The 21,993-nt window shown below is 36.5% G+C and overlaps 2 protein-coding genes across 5 annotated transcripts; both read left to right on the top strand.

Moving 5' to 3' along the window:
- Positions 1-436: 436 nt before the first annotated feature.
- ptbp1b (polypyrimidine tract binding protein 1b) lies at positions 437-18,262 on the top strand. Of its 3 annotated transcripts, XM_058791192.1 has the most exons (16): positions 446-522; positions 1,049-1,099; positions 2,443-2,473; positions 7,460-7,520; positions 7,614-7,786; positions 8,796-8,942; positions 9,495-9,650; positions 10,450-10,560; positions 11,055-11,229; positions 11,311-11,391; positions 11,473-11,618; positions 13,374-13,407; positions 14,196-14,288; positions 15,211-15,427; positions 15,511-15,588; positions 16,287-18,262. In XM_058791192.1, the coding sequence occupies exons 1-16, from the start codon at positions 515-517 to the stop codon at positions 16,417-16,419; spliced, it is 1,695 nt and encodes a 564-aa protein (XP_058647175.1). In that variant the 5' UTR covers positions 446-514; the 3' UTR covers positions 16,420-18,262. The 3 variants fall into 3 exon arrangements, with proteins under 3 accessions (XP_058647176.1, XP_058647175.1, XP_058647177.1); XM_058791193.1 differs by lacking the exon at positions 1,049-1,099 and having other exon boundaries at positions 437-522; XM_058791194.1 differs by lacking the exons at positions 446-522; positions 1,049-1,099; positions 2,443-2,473 and adding an exon at positions 2,982-3,041.
- An 82-nt stretch (positions 18,263-18,344) lies between these two features.
- Positions 18,345-21,589, top strand: fam174c (family with sequence similarity 174 member C). Of its 2 annotated transcripts, XM_058791198.1 has the most exons (3): positions 18,345-19,009; positions 19,992-20,120; positions 20,289-21,589. In XM_058791198.1, the coding sequence occupies exons 1-3, from the start codon at positions 18,738-18,740 to the stop codon at positions 20,290-20,292; spliced, it is 405 nt and encodes a 134-aa protein (XP_058647181.1). In that variant the 5' UTR covers positions 18,345-18,737; the 3' UTR covers positions 20,293-21,589. The 2 variants fall into 2 exon arrangements, with proteins under 2 accessions (XP_058647181.1, XP_058647182.1); XM_058791199.1 differs by lacking the exon at positions 20,289-21,589 and having other exon boundaries at positions 19,992-20,124.
- Positions 21,590-21,993: the final 404 nt, after the last annotated feature.

Here is a 21,993-nt window from a genome sequence, read left to right as displayed (position 1 = left end):
TGGTTATATTAACTTTCAGTTTGTTGTTGTTGTTGTGTCTAAAAGGTACTATTATACACTGAGGACTCTTTTAAGAGACTAGGAACTATGAAAAAGTGTATTCTATTAGAGTCATAGTAATATATCATAAATATATTAGATATCATACATTTATTTCATTAAGTAAAGTTACTGTTTCACTGACAAAATAACATGCTAATGCTTTGCTTGAACAAAAAAACCCGGTTTGGCGGTTTACTAAGTGACTAGTCCGTTTTTCAAAGACGCAGAACAATACTAGGATGCGCGACACGCAGTTTCTCCCTCCTCAACTGTAACCGCCCTTTGCTTTCAACTCCTCTTATCCAATCACAATCCTCATCGTGTCTCACACTCCCACTGTTGTCCAGGCTTGACCAATCACCGAGCTCATCGCTGAGGCTCCGCTCAACGCACTCCGCCATTTTGTAGCGCTTTAAGAAAACTCAGCCAAGCAACAAAGTTGCGGATCAGAGCTGCTGTTCCTCGGTGTGCAATGGACGGGTAAGTGATGCTACGTTATTATGAATGGAAAATAAATTGAGCTGACCGGGCGTTAAGCCTTGAACGAATAAAACCTTATCTTTATCAACTGTAATGCATTTTTTGTTTGTTTGATTGGACAGCGCTAGCGCTCTCATCACCAGTTGCAAACCCGTAGTTTTCCCGTGAATCAGGTTTCTGTCTGATGCTCGCAGCTTTGTTAATCACATTTTGTTTTTTTCCAAGTTTGCCTGTTTTTATTAGTACGACGTAAATCACCGTTTGTGTTGCAGCGTAAATAAGGCAGTTTTTTTTTTTGCAAAACTAGGTAGATTTTCATCGAGAGGACTTGTTGCATCGTATATGCAGTGATAAAAGTTTAAGAAGAAAGAGTAAAGAACAACATTCTTTAAAACTCACAAATATAGGGAAACAAGCCCCAAAAGTTGTGTTATGCTTTCTAACCAGAAAACTATTAGTAAAATGAGCATAAGTAAATTGAATAGTTAGGTTGTGTGATGGCATTGACATCTTTTTCCCTGTGCAGCCGCCTAGAGACTGAATTGTATCCTCTGGGATCAAGTTACGCAGAATTAGAGTAAGTCCATCTGAAATTTTACAGCTCAGAGCTGGTGTTTTTATTTTCTTTATTACCCTCCCACAGATTACATTTTATTTATATTAGTCAAATATTAGCATACTAAGGTGCTTCGCTTACAAAAACCGTCATGGTTGCCATAGTTTCCACCAAAACACAGTAGTCATTTTAGCCATTTTAATTTCCTGAATATGACTCACATTGGTGTACCTTGACTTTTTTTTTTTTTAATTATTAGAAGCTCAAGTCCTTTTTTTAAGTTGTTCAATTGAGGTTTATTGCTAGAGTGTTGCAAAATTATGGGTTTTAAGGTATTTAGACTTGGTAATTTTGGGTTACAAAACGGCAAACCAAATATAAATAAAACTACATGGAAAATAAAACGGCTTATAGGGAATTCAACTTCTTGAGTTTGACACACCCCATCGCATATCCTAAACTAAAGGAATATTTACATTTGAGAAGTTTTAGTCCCTATTTGCTGAATAGCAACCTAGTGGTGGCTAATACCACATAGCGGTAAACATTACTGTCGTGCCTACTGTAACGTGGTGGAAACTGTGGTTAACATGGTAAATGGTTGGCCAGTGAGTCTCTTTGATAGACCCGAATGAACCAGACAGACGCACTGGACATGCACCATGTAAGATGATACACAGAATCTAAAACCACACCCCAGGTATTGTGAAAAATGACCCGGTCCATAGGGCCCCCTCGTTTGAGCTCTCACACCTATTTGCATGAAGATTTTTTTCCCTCTTGGGGAAGATGTATCAGGACTTTGTTTTGGTACACTCGGTTTCTTTTTCTTTCCATTGTTTCAAACATAAAAGCTTTCATGCTGCGCCACTTTGATATGAGGGCTTTTCGAAGACCCGAGCCAGAGGAGAGATTCTGGTATTGCGTTTACTGAGAGTTCATGTGAAACAGGATGTGGGGGTTAATCTTCAACCATAGACTGACCCAAAATACCACTCATATTTCTTGCTCTAAGGGAGATCTGTGGGAAGGAACTAGATTACGCTGTCTAGCTGCAATCTGCTTATTCCTTTAATGGGAAAAACATCTAACCAACATGAGCCAAATGAAATATTAGACTCATTAGCCCCACTTTAATATGAATTACGGTTAATATTTAGGTTGAGGATATTAATTTTACGAAATGGGCTGGATGCTTAAATTACATAATAGACATCTTTGCATGTAATGTTTTTCTTTACCTTTTGTTTCATTGGGAGTATTTTAGACAAGTGCATGGTTTTTCTTTTCCAATTTCATGCATTTTGTTTATGGTTTCCTGCTCTGATTTTTGTTTTGTTTTCCATTTCTCTTTTCTTTTGCAGCGTCGTTCACGATATTGCAGTTGGTACAAAGGTAAGAATCTTATTTTAAGTCCTTCGGTCACTACGACTACATGTGCTGTACAGCTTGGGTTGGTTGAATAAGAGCAGATTGTTTCGCTTATCTTCCTTTAACTGTTTGTGTGCCGGGACTCTGTATTGAGAATTTGCAGGGCCTTTGTGTCTTCCACACCTTGTGCTATCGCTCCTTCAGACATGATTCATCCTGGCAATAAGGGGCTGAATCATTTCAAAGTGAATCAGAGATTTGTTTGAACAAGCACTATGGCATTGTGCCATGCCACATTGTGCATCCTGAACTTTTTATTAACTTAAAGTTATCGTTTAATTTCAAAAACAAATTCTGGTTCATAATATTTGGCTGTTGTGAAACACATAGTTAAGAAATCCTTAACTTGCTGCCTGGATCAGCCTTCACGAGGCCACAACATGAACACTCCCACTCATTCCCTCATTAAAGATTATTTCCTGTGGTATGTGGCTAGTGAGGAGGGACCCACAGGATGTAGAACAAAAGCCTGATTCATGAGGTTCATTTAGGTTAGTTACTTGCATGCTTTGGGTCAGCATGAAACCTACAGGTACTGCATTTGTCTGAGAATTACCACGGTACAGAGATGGGCACTGTTTTAAGAGTTGAATGCTAATTGAAAATTTTGACTCTGAGAGGTTAGTTTTGGACATTTTTCTGTATTACGTCACAGGTTCAGATCAATTACAGGATACAGACAGCATGAAACTCCATTCAGAACTCATTTTACTTTTGTAACATGACATTTCTGAGTGAAATAGGAGATTTAATTAGAAAAGGTGTAGGCTAGGGCTTGATTGTATACACTGGGAATTGATTGAATTGTGAAACCAACTACAAGTGAGCTTGATTTGAATAAAGGTTTGCTAAAACAAAACAAACCTTAAAATTACTGTGGCCTAAGTGATGCCATCAGCAAAGAAAAAAGTCATTTTAGAGCATATTGCATTTACATTTTGATGAAAATAAAAGAGTGGAATAGCATGCAGCAGTCATTCACAAAAAAGGTCGCTGTTGATTTCATGTTAACTGGTGACACAGGAAGCTTATCATCCTCATGTATTTGGCTAATTTAAACTGCAAATTCGTAATATAATAATGTTTAAAATGCACTGAAAATTCATGCACGATCAAAGGCATTAATTAAGAAAAGTAGATATTCTGTTGTAATTTAATGTCTTAAAATTGGTCGTCAGATGTTCTGACTGTTAGATGATCTTCAGGTGACAAGCATTTTATTGTTTTGGTGCACTTTCTACCTCAGCCTAATGATTGAACCCATTTCGGAGACATTCCTCAGAGATTGGTTTTGGCTGTTGATATGACGAGATGAATGCAGTCTATTCATCAAATGCAAATATGTTTGCCTCATCACTCAGCACACACATGTAGCTCTTGTGTTTGTTCAGCAGTGCTGATCAGAGGGAAGATGGCTGGGGGAGGTGCTAATGGGTCACATGGGGGTTCGCTTGATGCTATCAGTCTCTCTTTCTTGTTCTCTGTATCTCGTGAAGAATGCAGGTTGATAGCTTGTGGGTCACAGGTGCTGGTTAGCAAGCCGACGGTTAGCAATAGTCCCAGCTTGTTTTAACTAGAACTATAATTGTGGATTGTAATCTTGTTAGATGGAGAATCTGAAGCTTTCCTGTGTTACCAGTTAACATGAAATCATGACATTTTTGCCTCTTCTCTGTTCGGTTTTTTGTGAATGATTGATTGGTGCATGCTATTCTACTATTTAATATATTTGATCAAAATGTAAATGCAACATCCACTAAAACAACTTTCCTTATCTGATGACATCACCTAGGCCACAATAATGTTAACCAATAGCCAAACAGCTATTTCGAAGGTTTGTTTTGGCAAACTTGCATTCAATCAAGCTCAGTTCTTATCTGTTTCACAATTCAGTCAGTTCCAAAGAAGAAAATCACAGTTTCTCATCAAATGCCCTATTTTACTCAGATACTTTATACAGAAAAATGCAACTATTTTAAATCCAATCTCAGAGTTTGTAGTGTCCAGATTTTTATATGTTAAAGTCTGTATAGAGTTCGTACATGGACAATTACTATTGCTATAATTACGTAAATCTGAAGTCTGGATCAGTGCTCATAACCTGTATGGTTAGTGTGGTAAATGGCTCAAGTTTGAACAGTAATTGTGGGTGAAAGGCACACCTGGGCGTATGGAGATAATGGTCTTGTGTATTCAGTTCTGGGTTGGGTTTCAGTTACCTGCAGCGCAGGCACAAGGTCTCCATGGTGAGCGCATTACAATTGGAGCTGCTGTGTTAACAGCCCCATTTTCTTTTTTTCCCTTTTTTTTTGGTTTGTTGTGAATTGTTGCAGTCTTCGCCCCTCCCCCTCTCTTTCACACCCTTTAATCTGTTTAACCAAGTATCCCATCATGCCGCACCCAGAAAAAGTTAACACATTGAATGTTTGTGTTTGTCATGCTCAATGAACTTTGTTTAATGCACTGAGACAGTGTTGTCTGACACTATCTAGAAGTTTTGAGGAATGTTCCAGATCCAGTGCAAGTTAAAATCTATCAGTGGAAATTCTGTCACCATAGAAAATAATTTCAATTTGTTAAAACATGGAAAATTGTGACCCTGGACCACAAAACCAGTCTTAAGTGTACATTTTTCCAAATTGAGATTTATACATGATCTGAAAGCTGAATAAATAAGCTTTCCATTGATGTATGCTTTGTTATGATAGGACAATATTTGGTCGAGATACAACTATTTGAAAATCTGGAATCTGAGGGAGCAAACAACTCAAAATATTGAGAAAATCGACTTTAAAGTTGTCCAAATGAAGTTATTAGCAATGCATATTACTAATCAAAAATGAAGTTTTGATATATTTACGGTAAGAAATGTACAAAATATATTCATGGAACATGATCTTTACTTAATATCCTAATGATTTTTGGCATAAAAGAAAAATGTATAATTTTGACCCATACAATGTATTTTTGGCTATTGCTACAAATACACCCCAGCGACTTAAAACTTTTGTGGTCCAGGGTCACAATTGTGTTTTTGTTGTGATGCACTACTTTGTGCACTGGGAAACAGATAAGATGATAATTGTTTAATGCTATGGCTGATATTAAATTAATTCAAAATAAAGAGCGACTAAAAATAAGAGCCACACAAATGGATATTGTGGCCCCAAATTAAGAATTTGTTCACATTTTATTCATCAATTCCCTCATTTTAGTGAAGTTGTGCAAATTTATTCCCTAGTTTTAATGTAGTGAAATTGTGACCATATTGTAGTAATTTGTTCCCTTGTTTTAATATGGTTAAAACGTTGACCACAATTAAACAAAAACCAAGGAAAAAAATCTTAATTCATGGCATTTTTCAATGTTTTAAATGGTAATTTAGGCATCACACCATTATAATGTACATTATTATAATGAAAGATTATTATGAAATAAGGATACTTGTATTGAGATTTTCTCAAGATGTTTTTACGATTTAACTGAATGTTAGAAGGTAATCTATTTTTATATTCGGAAGAAATAACACACATTACAATATGCATACAGTGTACCTGTCTGCAAATTACTGGTTACATTGAACAAAGCAAATGTAACCAAAAACTTCTCTAATTCTGTGGGTAACACAAAACCAGAAATTCATTTGACTAGAATAGTAGTCCTGCTGCTCAAATGATAATTTAGCAGTATTGCTATAAACATCGCAGGCTTGTTGTCAATTCATTGGCAGTTTATGGAAACAGGCAACTGAGCAGAGCTGTAAACAAGGTTTCTGTAAAAGCTTTAAGTTCCCAGTTTAGCTTGTTTTGCAGTAACCCTTTAAACGATTGTTTCTTAGCTTAGTTTGTTGTGTAGCCACCCCCCTCTGGTTTACATGTGGTTCTCATTGAGTCGTTTGACTGTGGAATTTTAATATGTGGTGGGCAGGCCTGTGTGGTTGCATGGAGTTTCTGCTGAATACACTTAATTCACTCTTGCTTTAGTCATACACACAATCTCAATCCAGCCATCCTCTGTTGCTTTGTTTGTCTCAACTGTCTGCGCTCGGAATATGGACAATCAGAACAAACATTTGCGTTTGATTGTCCTAATTAAATGGGACAAAGACGCATGTTATTTGCAGAACTGTGATTTATTACTTTTGTTAGTCACATGTAATCTTGGTTTAATGGGATAGTTGTTCCAAACCTCTATGAATTTCTTCTGCTGCTGAACACAGAAGCAGATATTTTGATATTTTTAAGAATATGGGTAACCATTCAGTTGCTGGTCCCAGCTGACACCAAGTCAATGTGAACCAGAAACTGTCTGGTTACCCACGTTCTTCAAAATATCTGCTGTTATGTTCAAACTCGTACAGGTTTTAGAGAGTAAAAGATGATTTTCCATTTTTTTGAGTGAATTCTTTTAAGCTGGGTTGAAATGTGGCGTTTGATACCATGCACAGCGGTTTAGTTGTATAAATGTCCTTGTCCTTCACGTAGACGTTCTTCTGTCCTCCTTTAAAACAAAGGAAAGTGTGAAAGAGCAAATTCAAGATTCAGTCGGCACACTCATTCCTCCTGATTGATGACCCGGAAATGTAAAACCGCCCCTCTCCCCGTGGTCTACAGAGATCTTGCTTCATAGGTTTCTGGTGGGGGATGTCTTGTGGTTGATCTCTGACCCCACCCACCCTAAAGGCACAGGAAAATTGAATGCAACATTGTCCATTTCCTGCGTTCAGAGTTTTCTGATGTAAACTTGTCCTTATTTGGACATCCCACTATCATTCTTTCCTTTACTGGTTGTTGTTGGCATTCCGGCTAAAGGTTGGATTAGTCTACCATAGTTTTTTTCCTCTTTACTTCAAGTGTTCTGTTTGTAAATCTCAGAACTGACTGTCTAAACTTCATAAAACTGACTGAAACCTGTTTGACCTGGAGCTTTTCTCTTTTTTTTTTTCTTCAGAGAGGATCTGACGAGCTGTTCTCCTGTGTTTCCAGCGGGCCCTATATCATGAGCTCAGCAGGTAGGATCTGTTTGCTCTTGACTCATTATTTCCTTGCTAAATGTGTTTAGTTTTGTCCCAGCAATCCACCCTGATCATCTGCTTTCCACACAGCCAACGGCAACGACAGCAAGAAGTTCAAAGGCGACATCAGAAGTCCTGCCGTCCCGTCCAGAGTTATACATGTCCGGAAGCTGCCCAATGACATCAACGAAGCGGAGGTCATCTCCCTTGGCCTTCCCTTTGGCAAAGTCACCAATCTTCTCATGCTGAAGGGAAAGAACCAGGTATCATTCCCTCTCCATTTATGACACTCTTAGAATTAGCTCGAGAAAGAAGACAAGTTGACTTAACCTAGCTGTCCACCAAAATTTCATGTAGTAAATGCTGTACATATACTTGAAAATATTACCACAGTCCCCAGTATTTGTGTGCTTGGATGTTTTGTATTGAGTAAAATGTGTTTAGCTTAGCAACATGTTGACATATTGTTTGTGAGTGTCTTGTTAAGAATGTGTTGTACTATAACAAATCAAGGTTATGACAGATAACTAAAACCATAAAAAAACATTTATTATTTGAAATAAAATAAATAAAAATATTGAAAACGATAGACATAAAAACGAATGAAATGACAAAAATAAATTAAATATAAAACAAACTAAATCATACTATTAATAAAAACTATAATATATCGAGACTAACAAAAGTAGCATTTTTGAAAAATGAATACTTTTATTCAGCAATGATGCATTATATGTTGATCAACAGTGACAGTGAAGATATTTATAATTTTAGTTAAAAAAAAAAAAATATATATCCAATAAATTGTTCTTTTGAAAAACTTGGGGGAAAAAAGTGTTTATATTTATATAAATCTATATAACTGTTTCCACAAATATATATTAAGCATCACAAAAGTTTATCATTAGAACTGTTTCTTGAGCAGCAAATCAGCATATTAAAATGATTTCTGAAGGATCATGTAATGCTGAAGACTTGAGTAATGATGATGGTGATAATTATTAGAATTATGTAATGAATTACATTTTAAAATATTAAAATAGAAAATCCATTCATTTAAAAGAATAATATTTCACAATATTACTTTTCTTTTTTACTAGATTTTTGACCAAATAAATGCCATCTTGGTGAACAAAAAAAGACTTAAAAAACATTAAAGTATAGGTCATTTCTGTGAAGCTGTTTGTTTAGCTAGAAGTCTTTGTGTTCATGTGCTTGCGTGGAGCATTTTCCGGGCTTAAGTCAAATTGCATGATCTGCATTTTTGTGCAGGCTTTCTTGGAAATGAATACTGAAGAAGCAGCCCAGACGATGGTTACTTACTACTCCTCCGTAACGCCCGTCATCAGAAATCATCCCATCTTCATGCAGTACTCAAACCACAAAGAGCTAAAAACAGACAACTCACCGAACCAAGTGGTATGTGCTTCAAATTCTCTCAGCCAGCACATGCACCACGTACAGGGCTGCATGTGGCTTCATTCCACATTTCTGACATATTGATTCATTTGTAAATGTTTTTACGTAAATAAAGACAGCCGAATTTTATAACGATGAGTTATTTGCAGCAGCTGTGCACTGGATGATTGATACAAGCGGAGAGTCTGATTTGCTCTCTTCTGCGCATCTTGTTTTTTTGTTGCCACATTTTCCACACTGCCCGTTTTCCTCTCTAAACAGTTTATATGCCACTAAAGGCCTTTAGCAGTGAATTCCACAGCTGTAGCCCATCAGCGCTCATTTGGAGGATTACTTAATTTACTTTGCTTCGTTCTGTTTGAGTAAACACAAAAACGTAGCTTACGGTGTTTACTCCGTAATCAGTTTTGTTCAAAATAAGCAGTCTACAAATTTCACTCATGCTTCTTCAGACATAAGAATGTGCATATGGATGCATACGTGTAAAATCAATAAAGTGCAATACAAAAATGGTCATTTAAATATAATATGTGTGATTTTTGGTGTCTACAGAGGGCACAGGCAGCACTGCAGGCGGTGAATGCTGTCCAGACAGGTAGCATGACTCTTGGTGCCGTTGACCCATCTGGTTTGACTGGCCCCAGCCCTGTCCTGAGGGTCATCGTTGAAAACCTCTTCTACCCTGTGACCCTAGATGTCCTGCACCAGGTATACACTTGCTCTAGATCCTTTCTTACTAAAGGGATAGTTCACCGAAAAATTTAAATTGTCATCATTTGCCCACTCTAAGGCATAAGGCTTTGGTTAATTTTGGTTATCACTTTAAAGTCTTTATGTATAATGCATTATACAGGTATTTGTAATGTAAGTTGTAATGCATTTTCAATAATAATAACCAAAGTTAAAATTAATTATAATATATGAAGGTTCGTTGTCATGTGTTTTAATTGTAACTGTTGTTACAATTATTCATGAGATCATACAGTGCATTATAAATTACATTACAAGGCATAGTTAATGCATTCAAATTACTTTTATAATGCGTTATATAAAAAGGCTGTAAGTAAAGTGTTACCAACATTTTCAATGAGACCTGAGACATTTCTGTCCTTAAAAGATTCAAAAAGTTCATAAAGTTGTCGTGAAATGAATAAATAGGAATTAAGTGGTTTAATCAAATGCGATTGCTATATATGATGAACAGATTAAATGTAGTTTTTTATTTACATCGAAACAATTAATAGACACGCATACCATGAGCACACCACATCTGGTAAGTGCATAAGCTCAAACGATGCCTTCATAAGCATTTTGGTTATCTGGACTTTCAATGGAAGGACAGAAACCTCTTAGGTTTCATTAAAATATCTGTATTTGTTTTGTGAAGATTTGGAATGACATAAAAGTAAGTAAATGATGACTGAATTTTCATTTTTGTGTGAACTATGCCTTTAACTGTTGGCAGTTATGGTTGTTCGATACTAAAATATGTTTGGTTCCTCAACAGATCTTCTCGAAGTTTGGCACTGTGCTAAAAGTGATCACTTTCACTAAAAACAACCAGTTTCAAGCTCTCCTCCAGTTTGCTGATGGCCTGACGGCACAACATGCCAAGCTGGTGAGTAGCGCCATCTATCAGTCATAATCTCTAATGACAAATTTTGTTTTAGGCTTTGTTTTTCATCAGAGAGTGCCTGGGTTGCCAAGTTGAGAGGATTAAGTGAACCCATGAGCAGAAAATGTATCTATTTCTGAAAAAGCACTGCGAATCATGAAAAAATGATACAACTTTGGGATAAATAACCAGTGGGCAAATATCGCAGATGATTGTTAAAAAAATCGAGAAAACAGAAATTGTGATCAAAGATTAAAATATAATTCTTCATGCAGCCCTATCTGAACTGAACCAACACTTTAGAGCTGTTTTACAGCAAAATCTGAATTGATTCTGCTGTTTATCGCTGAAGCTGCTTTGACACAATCTGTATGCTATAAACAGCTGTAGAAATAGGTGACTTGACTTGCGGTACTTCACAAACTGTGAAAGAAGATGAAAGTCTAGATTTTGATATGTCTGTGGCACAGTTTTTAATAAAATCTCTCTTTCCTCAGGCTCTAGATGGACAGAACATCTACAATGGCTGCTGTACCTTGCGCATCAGCTTTTCCAAACTTACCAGCTTAAACGTCAAATATAATAATGACAAGAGCCGTGACTACACTCGCCCGGACCTGCCAACTGGGGACAGCCATCACGCTATTGAACATCACGCTATGGCTGCTTTCGGTACAAATCGGCACACTCTTTCCTTAACCACATTCCCATTCTGCCTCTTTTCGAAAGTCTAAACGTCCTGGTATTTTGCAGCTACTCCCGGGATCATCTCTGCCGCACCATACCCAGGAGCACACGCCTTCCCTCAGGCTTTCGCTATCCAGCAGGCTGCAGGTACAACGGCGCACAGCTCGACTCTAATGCCTTCTGTATTTCGTGTCTTGTATAGCATAAAACTGAATCCATCCTGAACAGGGTTGACAATACCTGGGGTTCCCGGAGCCCTCGCCTCGCTGACCATTCCTGGGGCAGCGGCGGCCGCTGCGGCTGCGAGCAGACTGGGCTTCCCCGCCCTCCCCGGCACACACTGCGTCATGCTGGTCAGCAACCTGAACCCTGAGGTTAGCAGTTCTCAGTCTCTGACAGACCTAGAAAGTGCTCAAGATGTCTTTAAATATTAGGTCTTTGAAGATTTTTGTTGTTGTTGGATGGCTGATGTTACTATTGTGCCATTATGTTCTTAATAATCCTTAGATTTGATTATTCTTTAATTTTTTAATGAATGAGAAATGCATCAGTTGTTTCAAATGTAGAGTAGTTGATTCTCTACACACTTTTTTATATTTTACGTTTTAATGTATGTTTTTATAATATAATGTAACAATATTGGTTTAAATAGTAATGATTTAAATGAAAGCAATGGTAACACAGCAAAACTAAATGGAACGCTTTTATTGAAACAAAATATTTTTTTTTTTTTTGTATTTAATTTAAAATTAAAACATTAGCAATGGCACCACAACATAAATATTGGTATAAATATTTTTAATAAAAAAAATGACACATGGCAATGGCACCACAAAATAAATATGGTGGAATACGCTTTTTGAAACAATTTATAAAATAAAATGCAATGTAATAATGTGTAGTACTATAAATTTTAATAATTTAAATTGAAACAACGGCAATGTCAGAAAAAATATTAAAGTATAATTTATATTATGTTGTAAAAATACTAGTATGAATATTAATACTTAATTTAATATTAATATTTTATTTAAATTAAAGCAGTTGCACCACAGCAAAAACTTAGTGGACAAACATTTTTGTTTTTTACATTATATATTAAAACAATGGCAAGTAGCCAGTTTAACTGAGTCAAATTAACAGTACAATGGATGTTATAGACTGATGTTGTTACTGCTGCAATTCTGCTGAATGTTCCTTTAAATTTAGTGCATATATGATCTGTTGTCCCTCAGTAATTGCAGTGCACGGGACAAAAAGCCCGTTGCTTATTAAGTGTCCATTAACCGAAGCTACTCCTCTTTATTCGCTCAAGTGTCCTCACCCCTTCTACAGTGCATTGTGTCATTTCTTCCTCTAACATCCTCAGGTTTTGCATAAAATTATGCCATTCAGTTGAGCTTCATTCTTCTTGTTGCTTCCATTTGAATATGTTGCTGCTTTACTTCACATTCCACTCATCTCCTCCAAATATTACCACAGTAAAATAGCCAAATTGCATTTTCTGTTGGTCTGTTCTTTTATTTGTATTGCTTTGTAAAACAGACCATCGGAAAGTGCGTTTACACATTGACATGAGCGCATTGTTTACTACAGTAACTAATTGCTAAAGATTAGCGTGTTATGCTGGTGAAGTTTCTTTGTTAACTTTAGCACTATATTTTGTATTTCTTTATGTATACTGACCTTGTTTTTTTTACCTCCTTTTTTTTTCTCCTATTTCTCTCCCTACCCGTTCCCCTCATCCCATTGCTCTTTTTTTGTTTTGGAAACCTCGTTCTCCTTTGCCATCTGGCTGCACGCACCATATGTCTCTCTACTCATCTGATCTGTATGAACAATTACACGATTCAACATCATCCCACAATCTCTCTCTCACACACACACACACACACACACACACACACAACATGTCTTTAAACACACAAACATCTCTCTCTTCTATCCCCCCCACTCCCTCCCCTCTCTCTCCGCTCCCAATCCATTAACCATCTTCATGATCCAACCATCGTTTTTCGCCATTTCCCGTGGAACTGCCTCGCTGCCTCGGATATGTTGAACCTCCACTCTGCCTCCGATCTTTACCTGTCTCTTCCTCCTCCGCTGCCCCCTTCTGCTGTCCTTTAAAGAGAGTTACGCCCCACTGCCTCTTTATTCTCTTCGGTATGTCATCCTTTAGCATCTTTTTTTGTCACTCGTTTGTTCTGGTCTTTTAATTTGATTTGATTTCCTCACAAGGCATCTGTGAGGCCCGATTCTTTGAGTGCCTCGCTTGTTTTCTGCAGTATTTGGTGTGGTGAGATGAGACGCGTCATGAAAAGCTGCAGCTTTCCCTGGACAGTGGCGCTTCCTTTGAACGCAGATGGAAGGCTGCAGCTTTTTAATGACGGAACAAAGCAAATTGGCGCCTCATAAAATGTTGCATGCTTTTGAAAACTGTTCCACTTTTACCTTTTTTATTGCATGTCTGTGGAAGAAAAGCTGTTTAAAATACTTGGTTAATAGTCAAGACTCCTGCTGTTTTATAAGTTTATTCTTTTTTGGGTTAAAACATTTTCATCCCCTCAACTTTTTATCTTTCGATTCTTATTACAGTCAATCCGTTGAACCTGTTCCTCAGGAGATCGAAAAACAAACTAAACACACGTTGCAGTTTTCTGAACTTTTTGAACTCTTCTCTTAACAATTTTTTTTTCTAAACTAAGATTTTTTCAGTCTTTTCTTAAAGCAAGTTCCCTTCCGCTTGAATAAACCCTTGTTGGACACTAGTGATAATTTTATGTAAATATATATTTTTTTTGTACCTTGAAGAGCATGTGATGGTGTGATATAATGGAGTATCTTGATTGTGAACTGAAGTTGTTTTATAGCTCAAGCTGGTTTTGATGAGGTGTGTCTGATCATTATGTACTGCATATTTGTATCTGACATCATACTGTCTCTCTTTGTAGGTGTATATGGGGATGTATTGAGAGTGAAAATTATGTTCAATAAGAAGGAGAACGCTCTCGTACAGATGTCTGATGGGACACAGGCTCAGCTTGGTAAACAGCCTTAAAATTATTACAATTTGCAGAACGAGTGGACAATTTATATATGCACCACCATTTAAGAGTTTGTGCCAGTATGAATTTTTACAATGTTTTTAAAATAAGTCTCTTATGCTTACCAAGGCTGAATTTATTTGATTAAAAAGTGTAGTAAAACAGCAATATTATTAAATATTACTACAATATAAAACAACTGTTTTTGTATTAATATAAAAAAGTAATTTATGTAATTTCAGTGTCGCTATATATATATATATATATATATATATATATATATATATATATATATATATATATATATATATATATATATATATATAAATCATTATTAATATTTATTTATGTTGAAAATTGTGCTGCTTACATTTTTCAGGATCATTGAATAGAAAGTTCAAAAGAGCAGCATTTTATTTTCTTTATTTGTAACGATGTAAAAAGTCTTCTCTGTCATTTTTTTTTTTTTGCATTCTTGCTGAATAAAAGTATTAATTTCTTTCAAAAAATGTCACTGAGTGACACTGCAATAACTGGCTACTCACTATATTCGCTTATTGGAAGTGTTATTATGTCTTCAGTCTCTGCATATTTCATAATCAGATTGTACTTTTTTTTAATTATTTTTTTTTATTAAACCACTACAACAATGATTCACAATGAACAAACAAAGGAAACCAGAGGGCTATCGGTCATGCTGTGTTTTACAGCAGTTTTGTTGATTAATATTAGCTGTGCTTCAACGCCCAAACTTATTCATAAATGTCCCAGTGTTTAGCAGATGCTAGCACCCAAATTTGTTTTCACAGTATACTGATTGATGTTATGGGAAACTTGGGAGCAGAATGATGCATACTTTATATTTCATTTGATTTGTAGTTCAGTATTTATTTATTTCTATATGTATACATTCATATTTCAGCAATGAGCCATCTAAACGGGCAGAAGTTGTACGGCAGGCCTCTGCGCATCACGCTGTCCAAACACACGACTGTCCAGATGCCACGGGAGGGACATGAGGACCAGGGTCTCACCAAAGACTACAGCAGCTCTCCTCTCCATCGCTTCAAGAAGCCAGGCTCCAAAAACTACTCCAACATCTTTCCTCCCTCATCTACCCTGCACCTGTCTAACATCCCGTGAGTTTATACACATCAGCGTCTTGTTTTTCTTTGAATTTAAAAACCCAAATATCTCACGTATAACTTTGCCTCTGTTTTAGGCCCTCGGTTGTTGAAGATGAGCTCAAGGTGCTCTTTGCTAGCAATGGTGCTCTTGTCAAGAACTTCAAGTTCTTTCAGTAAGTGTGTGCAGTTTGTGGCATTATCATACTGTGACTTTTATGTAGTATAACATAATTTGAAATTATTGATACTGGTAGTGGCATTGCAGCCAGTAACTGATATGTGTGTGTTTAAAACTTTTGTGCACATTTGGATATATATATATATATATAAGACAGAAATTTTATTTTACAGAATTTTACAGAAAATGTATCATTGAATGATTTATTAATAATAATAATAATGATTAACAATGATTTATTGTTATTTGATATTGTTATTAGTATTTAATATTTTATTATCGGCAGAAATGTAATTCATTTCTATATCAAATGTCATTTTTAATTTTTTTTTTTTTAATTATCTTACGCTGTTGTGTCATTTCTTAATGTCATTTTTGCCTTTTACTGTAATAATTTTCATAAATGATTAAATGGAACACATAATTTGTCAGAAATTTTTTTTAAAAAGTCAGATCACTTATATGCATTATGAAGTCTACATATTTAGTTAGTTTACTTTTTATTATTAGTTAATTTATTTTTTAATTTAGTGAATGGCTTTTAATATTTAGTAAAGGGTTTTTACTTTTGTTACCTGGTCATTTTGAGTTAAAATTGGCTACAACAGTCTGTTGTGATTACTGAATTTGTCAGCTCATAAATTCTATATCAGTGTATCCACAAGAAATACTAACAAATTCATCAACTTTCAGGAAGGATCGCAAGATGGCTCTCATTCAGATGGGTTCAGTGGAGGAAGCGATCGAGTCCCTCATCCAGTTCCACAACCATGATCTCGGAGAAAATCACCATCTTAGGGTTTCTTTCTCCAAGTCCATCATTTGAGACAAATACAGTCTAGAAAGGGTGGTCATTTTAAACCTTAATGGGTCTTAATCACAAGGCTCACTTCCATCATTCCATTATTTTATTTAAGAGGCATTTTTAGTGGATATTTACATATATATAAATATATATATTTTTTCTCAAGGTTTTAGAACAGCTGTATTATTAGTCGGGGCCCAAAAACTTCATGCATCACTCCATCTGTCACTTTCAGCCTATTTCAGGCTTCTGAAAATGATTTCTGTAGAAGCAGAGATGAACCACTACAGGCCTTTGATTCCATTCGTACCATTTGTGCCTTACTGCTTCAGATCTCCAGAACCTCAGTCAAACATCTGCATCTAATGTTTGCAAATCTGCAGTTTATAGTCCATTCCGTACCCTCTGGGCCAAACATTCATATTTCTACGAGACATGGGTTATTATTTCATCAGGCTGATGGTACAGGCCTACAACTCTGCGCCTTTGCATTACGTATCTCCCGGTTAGGTTATACTCATCATATCCTCTAGCTTTAGCATTTATACTATATCTTTAGTCATAGAATGTTTACAGGCATTTCCTCCTTCAAATTTATGCAATCGTTTGTGTATAAATCCAATAGTGTTGTCTAGATTTGTATTGTTTTTATACTGTGGGCCATTGCATGTTGGCTGTGGTCAGCGGATCATTAACCGCTGTCCTTTATTGTTTGTCCTGTAATTTGCGTAGATGTTTAGCGTCAGGCTTCATGTTGTTGTGTGATATAGTAGATTATTTAAGCTGTTCTTAATGCCCCGTGTATTTTATGTATTCATGTACCTGTGTGTACACTACAGCTTAATACCAAAGCCTTTCCTCCATGTACCTTCGTAAGGGACATCCTGACACCTTTTAGCCTCACGACAAGCGGCGTGTACAAACAGGTCCTCTCAGAGGGGCTTACATCCGCTTTTCTGTAGAGAACGGTGCAATGGAAACCGTTCAGGTGAATTAGGACGGCCGCTAGATATAACTGATAATCAGCACACCTGCTGAATTGTGCACGTCACAAAATGCCAGTCTTAACAGATGGCCTTTAGTGACCTCTGTAAAAAGAGCTAGGCCTTTATTCAACAACCTGAAAAAAAAAAAAAAAAAAAAATGAAATCTGACAAGTGCCTTTTTAAAATAATGTCTTTGTTGACTGAGAGCAGTCCATCCTTGTGACGTCAGCTGCATTAGCTTTCAGAAGAGTTTTATAAAGGCCCGAGGATGGCCTATATTTGGCATTCGGACCAGATGATATAAAGAAAATCAAATCTTTTTTTGTTTATATCATATTCTCAGCAATGTGTCATAGTGGATTGTTATTTTACTATTTTTAATTTTACATTAGGTTCTGTGTATGATGTTTTTTCCCCTTTGTTACATGTTTTACTATTTGTGTGGGACCAATCTAAAAAAAAATAATAAAAAAATAGAGGTGGCGCTTTAAAGAAATCCAAATGCTCCTTGGATGTAGAAAAACGTTTCTATCATATTGTTGGTTCTTTACAGTGGCTGGATAAACCCTGATTATGCATCCTTGCACAACATTGAAAACCCTCAATATACAACATCTGCCTTAGATTATAAAGTGCTTTTTCTTATAGTGGACAGATGAGGTGTAAATACTATTTTTGTATCACAATGTTAAAAGTTATGGGTTTTTATATCCGTTAAAAACGTGTATATTTTGATTACAGCTATGGACCATCATCATGCAAAAATACAGTTCAATATAAAATGGTTAAAATCAGGATTACAGTTTTCAGTCTTTATCTTGTTCTTCGTGACATTCCTAGTTGTACTTTTTACCTTCAATAAATATTTGTTTACTCAAGTCTGTGTCCGTGACGTTTATTCTTGTGTCAATAAATGAAGAACAGCTGAAACACACGCAGGATTATTACAGAAACACAAGCACGCGAGCGTTCATTGGACAAAGCTAAGTTGTGGGAACGCTAGCGTCGCGTTTTGCATCGACGCACAAATCAGACTCGAGAGTAAGGTTATGTTTTCAACGGCTCTACTCTGCTAGCAGCTGTTGCTTAGAATATGATTCAAGCAGTAAAATGATCACAATAGCCATATTTTCTAAATAACACAATGGAAAAGAAGAGTTACATTAAACGCGTCCATTCCCTCAGAGGGGAACCTCATCACGTTGTTGTTGATTCCCCTCAGGACACAATTTACCGTAACACTACTTGCGCTGTCGTCTTCGATCAGGAAGAGGAACTGGATTCTGTCGGTAAAGCGAACTTCATAGTGTGTGGGTCTTCTCTTGTCTTTAAAAATCACGAACGCAAGCTACCATGACACATTTAAGACTGCTCCCTCTGGTTTGGACTTTGTGGGCTGTTTCTCTCGCCGATGGCACGAGCAATATGACCACCGCCACTAAACCACCCGCACTCAAGAGCACTTCCAGCATCAGTAACGTTACAGAAGCGCCTCGGAAACATGTCACCACCGCCAGCTCAAAAATGAGCTTCAATCTGGACGGCGCGATGATAAACAGGGCTCTGTATGTTCTGATCGGGATCACGGCCATCGGAGTTCTGTATTTCTTAGTGAGAGCTGTCCGGTAAGTCATCTGGAAATCACGTCAAGTGAGGTTTTGTATTAAACGTGTTCCTAGACAGTATGTTCATTGTATATGATGCTTATACTTAGACAGTGATACAAAATGCAGCGTTTGTCATGGTAAGAATCTTTGAGGATTAAGTCATATAACCTGTTATTTGACCCCGAGCAAGACTATCTGGGCTAAATAAAGTTTTATTTTGTTTTTAAAGTTTTGTTTTAGTAGTAGTGGGACAAAATAAGCTATAATTCCCAAAGAGCTGCACGATGGACCTTTAAACGCACCTGTTTTTAAGGTGCGCTAGATATTCAATTGTGTAACACATTTTAATTAGCTGTAAACGTTTTTTTTTAATGGAACATACACTCACTTAATTTGAGTCTAGAGCCATCAACCTGGTTGAAAAGGCTGTTTTATTCTACGTGGAGCGGGTCGCCCCGTCATGGGCGCCGATATGTGTCACATGACCAGCAGAGTCAGCAATCGAGTTAATCGACTATTACTAAAGTGGCCATATGTTCTCTTTTTACAGTACCTGTCCAGGTTTTGCCTTTTTTTTCCTTCTTCCTATTGATTTAGTCTTTATGGTCCTCATACATTATATGTATGCTTATTTTTATTGCTTTGACGTTCTGTATAGATCCCGCCTTCTTGCACGCCACGATTGGTCAAAAGTATACAATGCCTGCACACTATTGGTCAAACTACTTTTCAGTCATTACCTTCAGCAAGTATGTAAACAATAGGAAAACAAAACCAAACCCTGGATATTTTAGGCAATTTAAAGATCCCAGCCAAAACATTTCATGGAAAAAGGACATTTGGTCACTCTAACTATTACTAACAACGTATTTACTTTAGGGGCAGACATTTAAGTCATAGTTTGCTAATAAATATATAAATAAGAAGGTGAATAGATTAATTCTATTTTTAGTTTGTTTCTTCAAGTGTTTATTGTCTCCGATTTGCGCTCTCATTCCAGTCTGAAGAAATCAGGTGTTCAGAGGAAGAAATACGGGCTCCTGTCAAACTACGACGACACAATGGAAATGGCCCACCTGGAAAGCGACGAGGACGATACCACTGTTTACGAAGCGAAATCTTTGAGAAGGTAGTCAAACACTAGATTATCCTATCATATAGTCAAATATTGACATAAATAACGCTCGGTCTCTGCTCAGCTTCAGACTTTGTTCTGTGATGTTGGAAATCTATACCTTAGATGGCATCTTGTCTGACCTGCTTTTTAATAGCTTTTCTTTCCTGCTTCTTTCAACAGATGAATGAATGTCTGGGGGTGTTTGATACTGCCAGAAATATAATATGATGAAGACAATCCACCAATTATTTCCGCCAAAATGGTTGTTGAATGATTTTGTTGTCATTTTCTACAACCATGAGAGGACCTAGTCAGGATGCTTGGATGCCTTTTCCCAAGATTAAGTGGAATGTGTAGGTTTAAACTAGATTTTGGACTGATATGACCAAATAGATCTTCTTGGAAATTTCTTGGAAGGTCATAAATCGTTTTGTGGCGGCAGGTCAAAACTGTGTTTTGTGCCAAAGTTACTTATGCATAATTTTTAGGGGTTTGAAACTCTTGTCTGAGTTGACGTGTGTTAATAATTAATATTGAAAAAGATTGCCCCTCATTTCAAATCCACCAACACTGAAAGGCCTGAAAGATGTTTGCTAATTTATGGGACTATTATATTGTTTGGACTATGAATTTGTCTTTTTTTTTTTTTTTTTAGGTGTACTGTCAAATTACGATATATATTATGTTGTTTTTTTAAATGTTTTCTTTCAAATATCCTTGCGTTTTTGTTCTGTTCTTTTCTTTGTCTTTCTTTTATTACTATACTGTCCGGGACTGTACTGGGTATTGATTTCAGATGTGAATTCTGGGATAAGTGTGATAAATTCACGGATTCCGTTTGTATGATTCTGCCAAATACCAGCATATGTAAGAGATGCACTTTGATTTTTAGGGTTTAGAAACTACAACAGCAAAACATGGTATTTTATGACATGGCGACACTCCTGACCACTCATTGTACCATTTCAAGATTTTTTGCATAAATAAAAGGAATTACATTTTTAGAGACTAAACTTTCCCACACAATGTTGGTTCCAAATGTAGATGTGCTTCTGCGTTTAGTGTTACTCAGCATGTTAACTGAGGTTTTGCGAGTCTCAACCTGCACATTTATTTATTTTTTTTAACAATGGGTGTGATTCTGCATTGTGTAATGGTAACAGTTTAATGTGCTGTGAAAACAGCAAGCCATCTTGAGGTATATGGATCCAATATCAGCATTCTCAGATTTCCAACTTGAACATTTAAGGGGTGTGTATGACGGCGTTGATGACATGGTATTCTTTGAAATACATTCACTGATTATTGATGCTGTCAAATATTGTCAAACTGAAATGCATGAAGTGTCACTGTATCAATATTTAATGTACATAATTTAAATGATTTCTGAAATGTGCCTTTCATTCCTTCCCTTTTTGTAATTGCATTTGATTAGATGTGATTTGGGCTCTTTTGTAATTAAATTCTCTTCTCTATTTTCATCCTTGTTAATTTTTTGATTCACTTTTGCCTTTTACATAAAAACATTTTAGATGTAATAGATTTAAGAAATGCCCCTAAGCAGGTACGGATCGATGGCGATTTAGCACACTAAAGCTAATCGGCTGATTTGTATTCGACGGTATTTTACAGACTTCCTACAGAGCAGCAGGTTTTTTTTCTCTTCCATCACTAAGTGTCCCATCATCAGATATGTCCCGTGCTTGGCTCAGTGATTTCCACACAGGGCTGAATTCCTGGTCAGTTTCATTGCACACATTTTCCAGATTTGGCATAAGCAGATATGGCAAACAACAGGAAAATAAATACAGCATTCTCTGTAAAGAATTCACTCAGTAAATGAGTTTAAGGCTTATATACAGTGAAAAAATTATCGCAATGTGGC

This window comes from Onychostoma macrolepis, chromosome 11 (genome assembly GCF_012432095.1).
Source record: "Onychostoma macrolepis isolate SWU-2019 chromosome 11, ASM1243209v1, whole genome shotgun sequence".
In the NCBI taxonomy this organism is placed as follows: domain Eukaryota; kingdom Metazoa; phylum Chordata; class Actinopteri; order Cypriniformes; family Cyprinidae; genus Onychostoma; species Onychostoma macrolepis.
This window is presented reverse-complemented; position numbering and strand designations above follow the sequence as displayed.

Excerpts from the sequence above, each read along its gene's own strand:
- ptbp1b (XM_058791192.1), top strand. Across the intron at positions 7,787-8,795 it reads TGCTGAAGGGAAAGAACCAG|GCTTTCTTGGAAATGAATAC; the intron begins GTATCATTCCCT and ends ATTTTTGTGCAG. Across the intron at positions 11,230-11,310 it reads TCACGCTATGGCTGCTTTCG|CTACTCCCGGGATCATCTCT; the intron begins GTACAAATCGGC and ends GGTATTTTGCAG.
- fam174c (XM_058791198.1), top strand. The coding sequence starts at position 18,738 with ATGACACATTTAAGACTGCTCCCTCTGGTTTGGACTTTGTGGGCTGTT. Across the intron at positions 19,010-19,991 it reads TTCTTAGTGAGAGCTGTCCG|TCTGAAGAAATCAGGTGTTC; the intron begins GTAAGTCATCTG and ends CTCTCATTCCAG.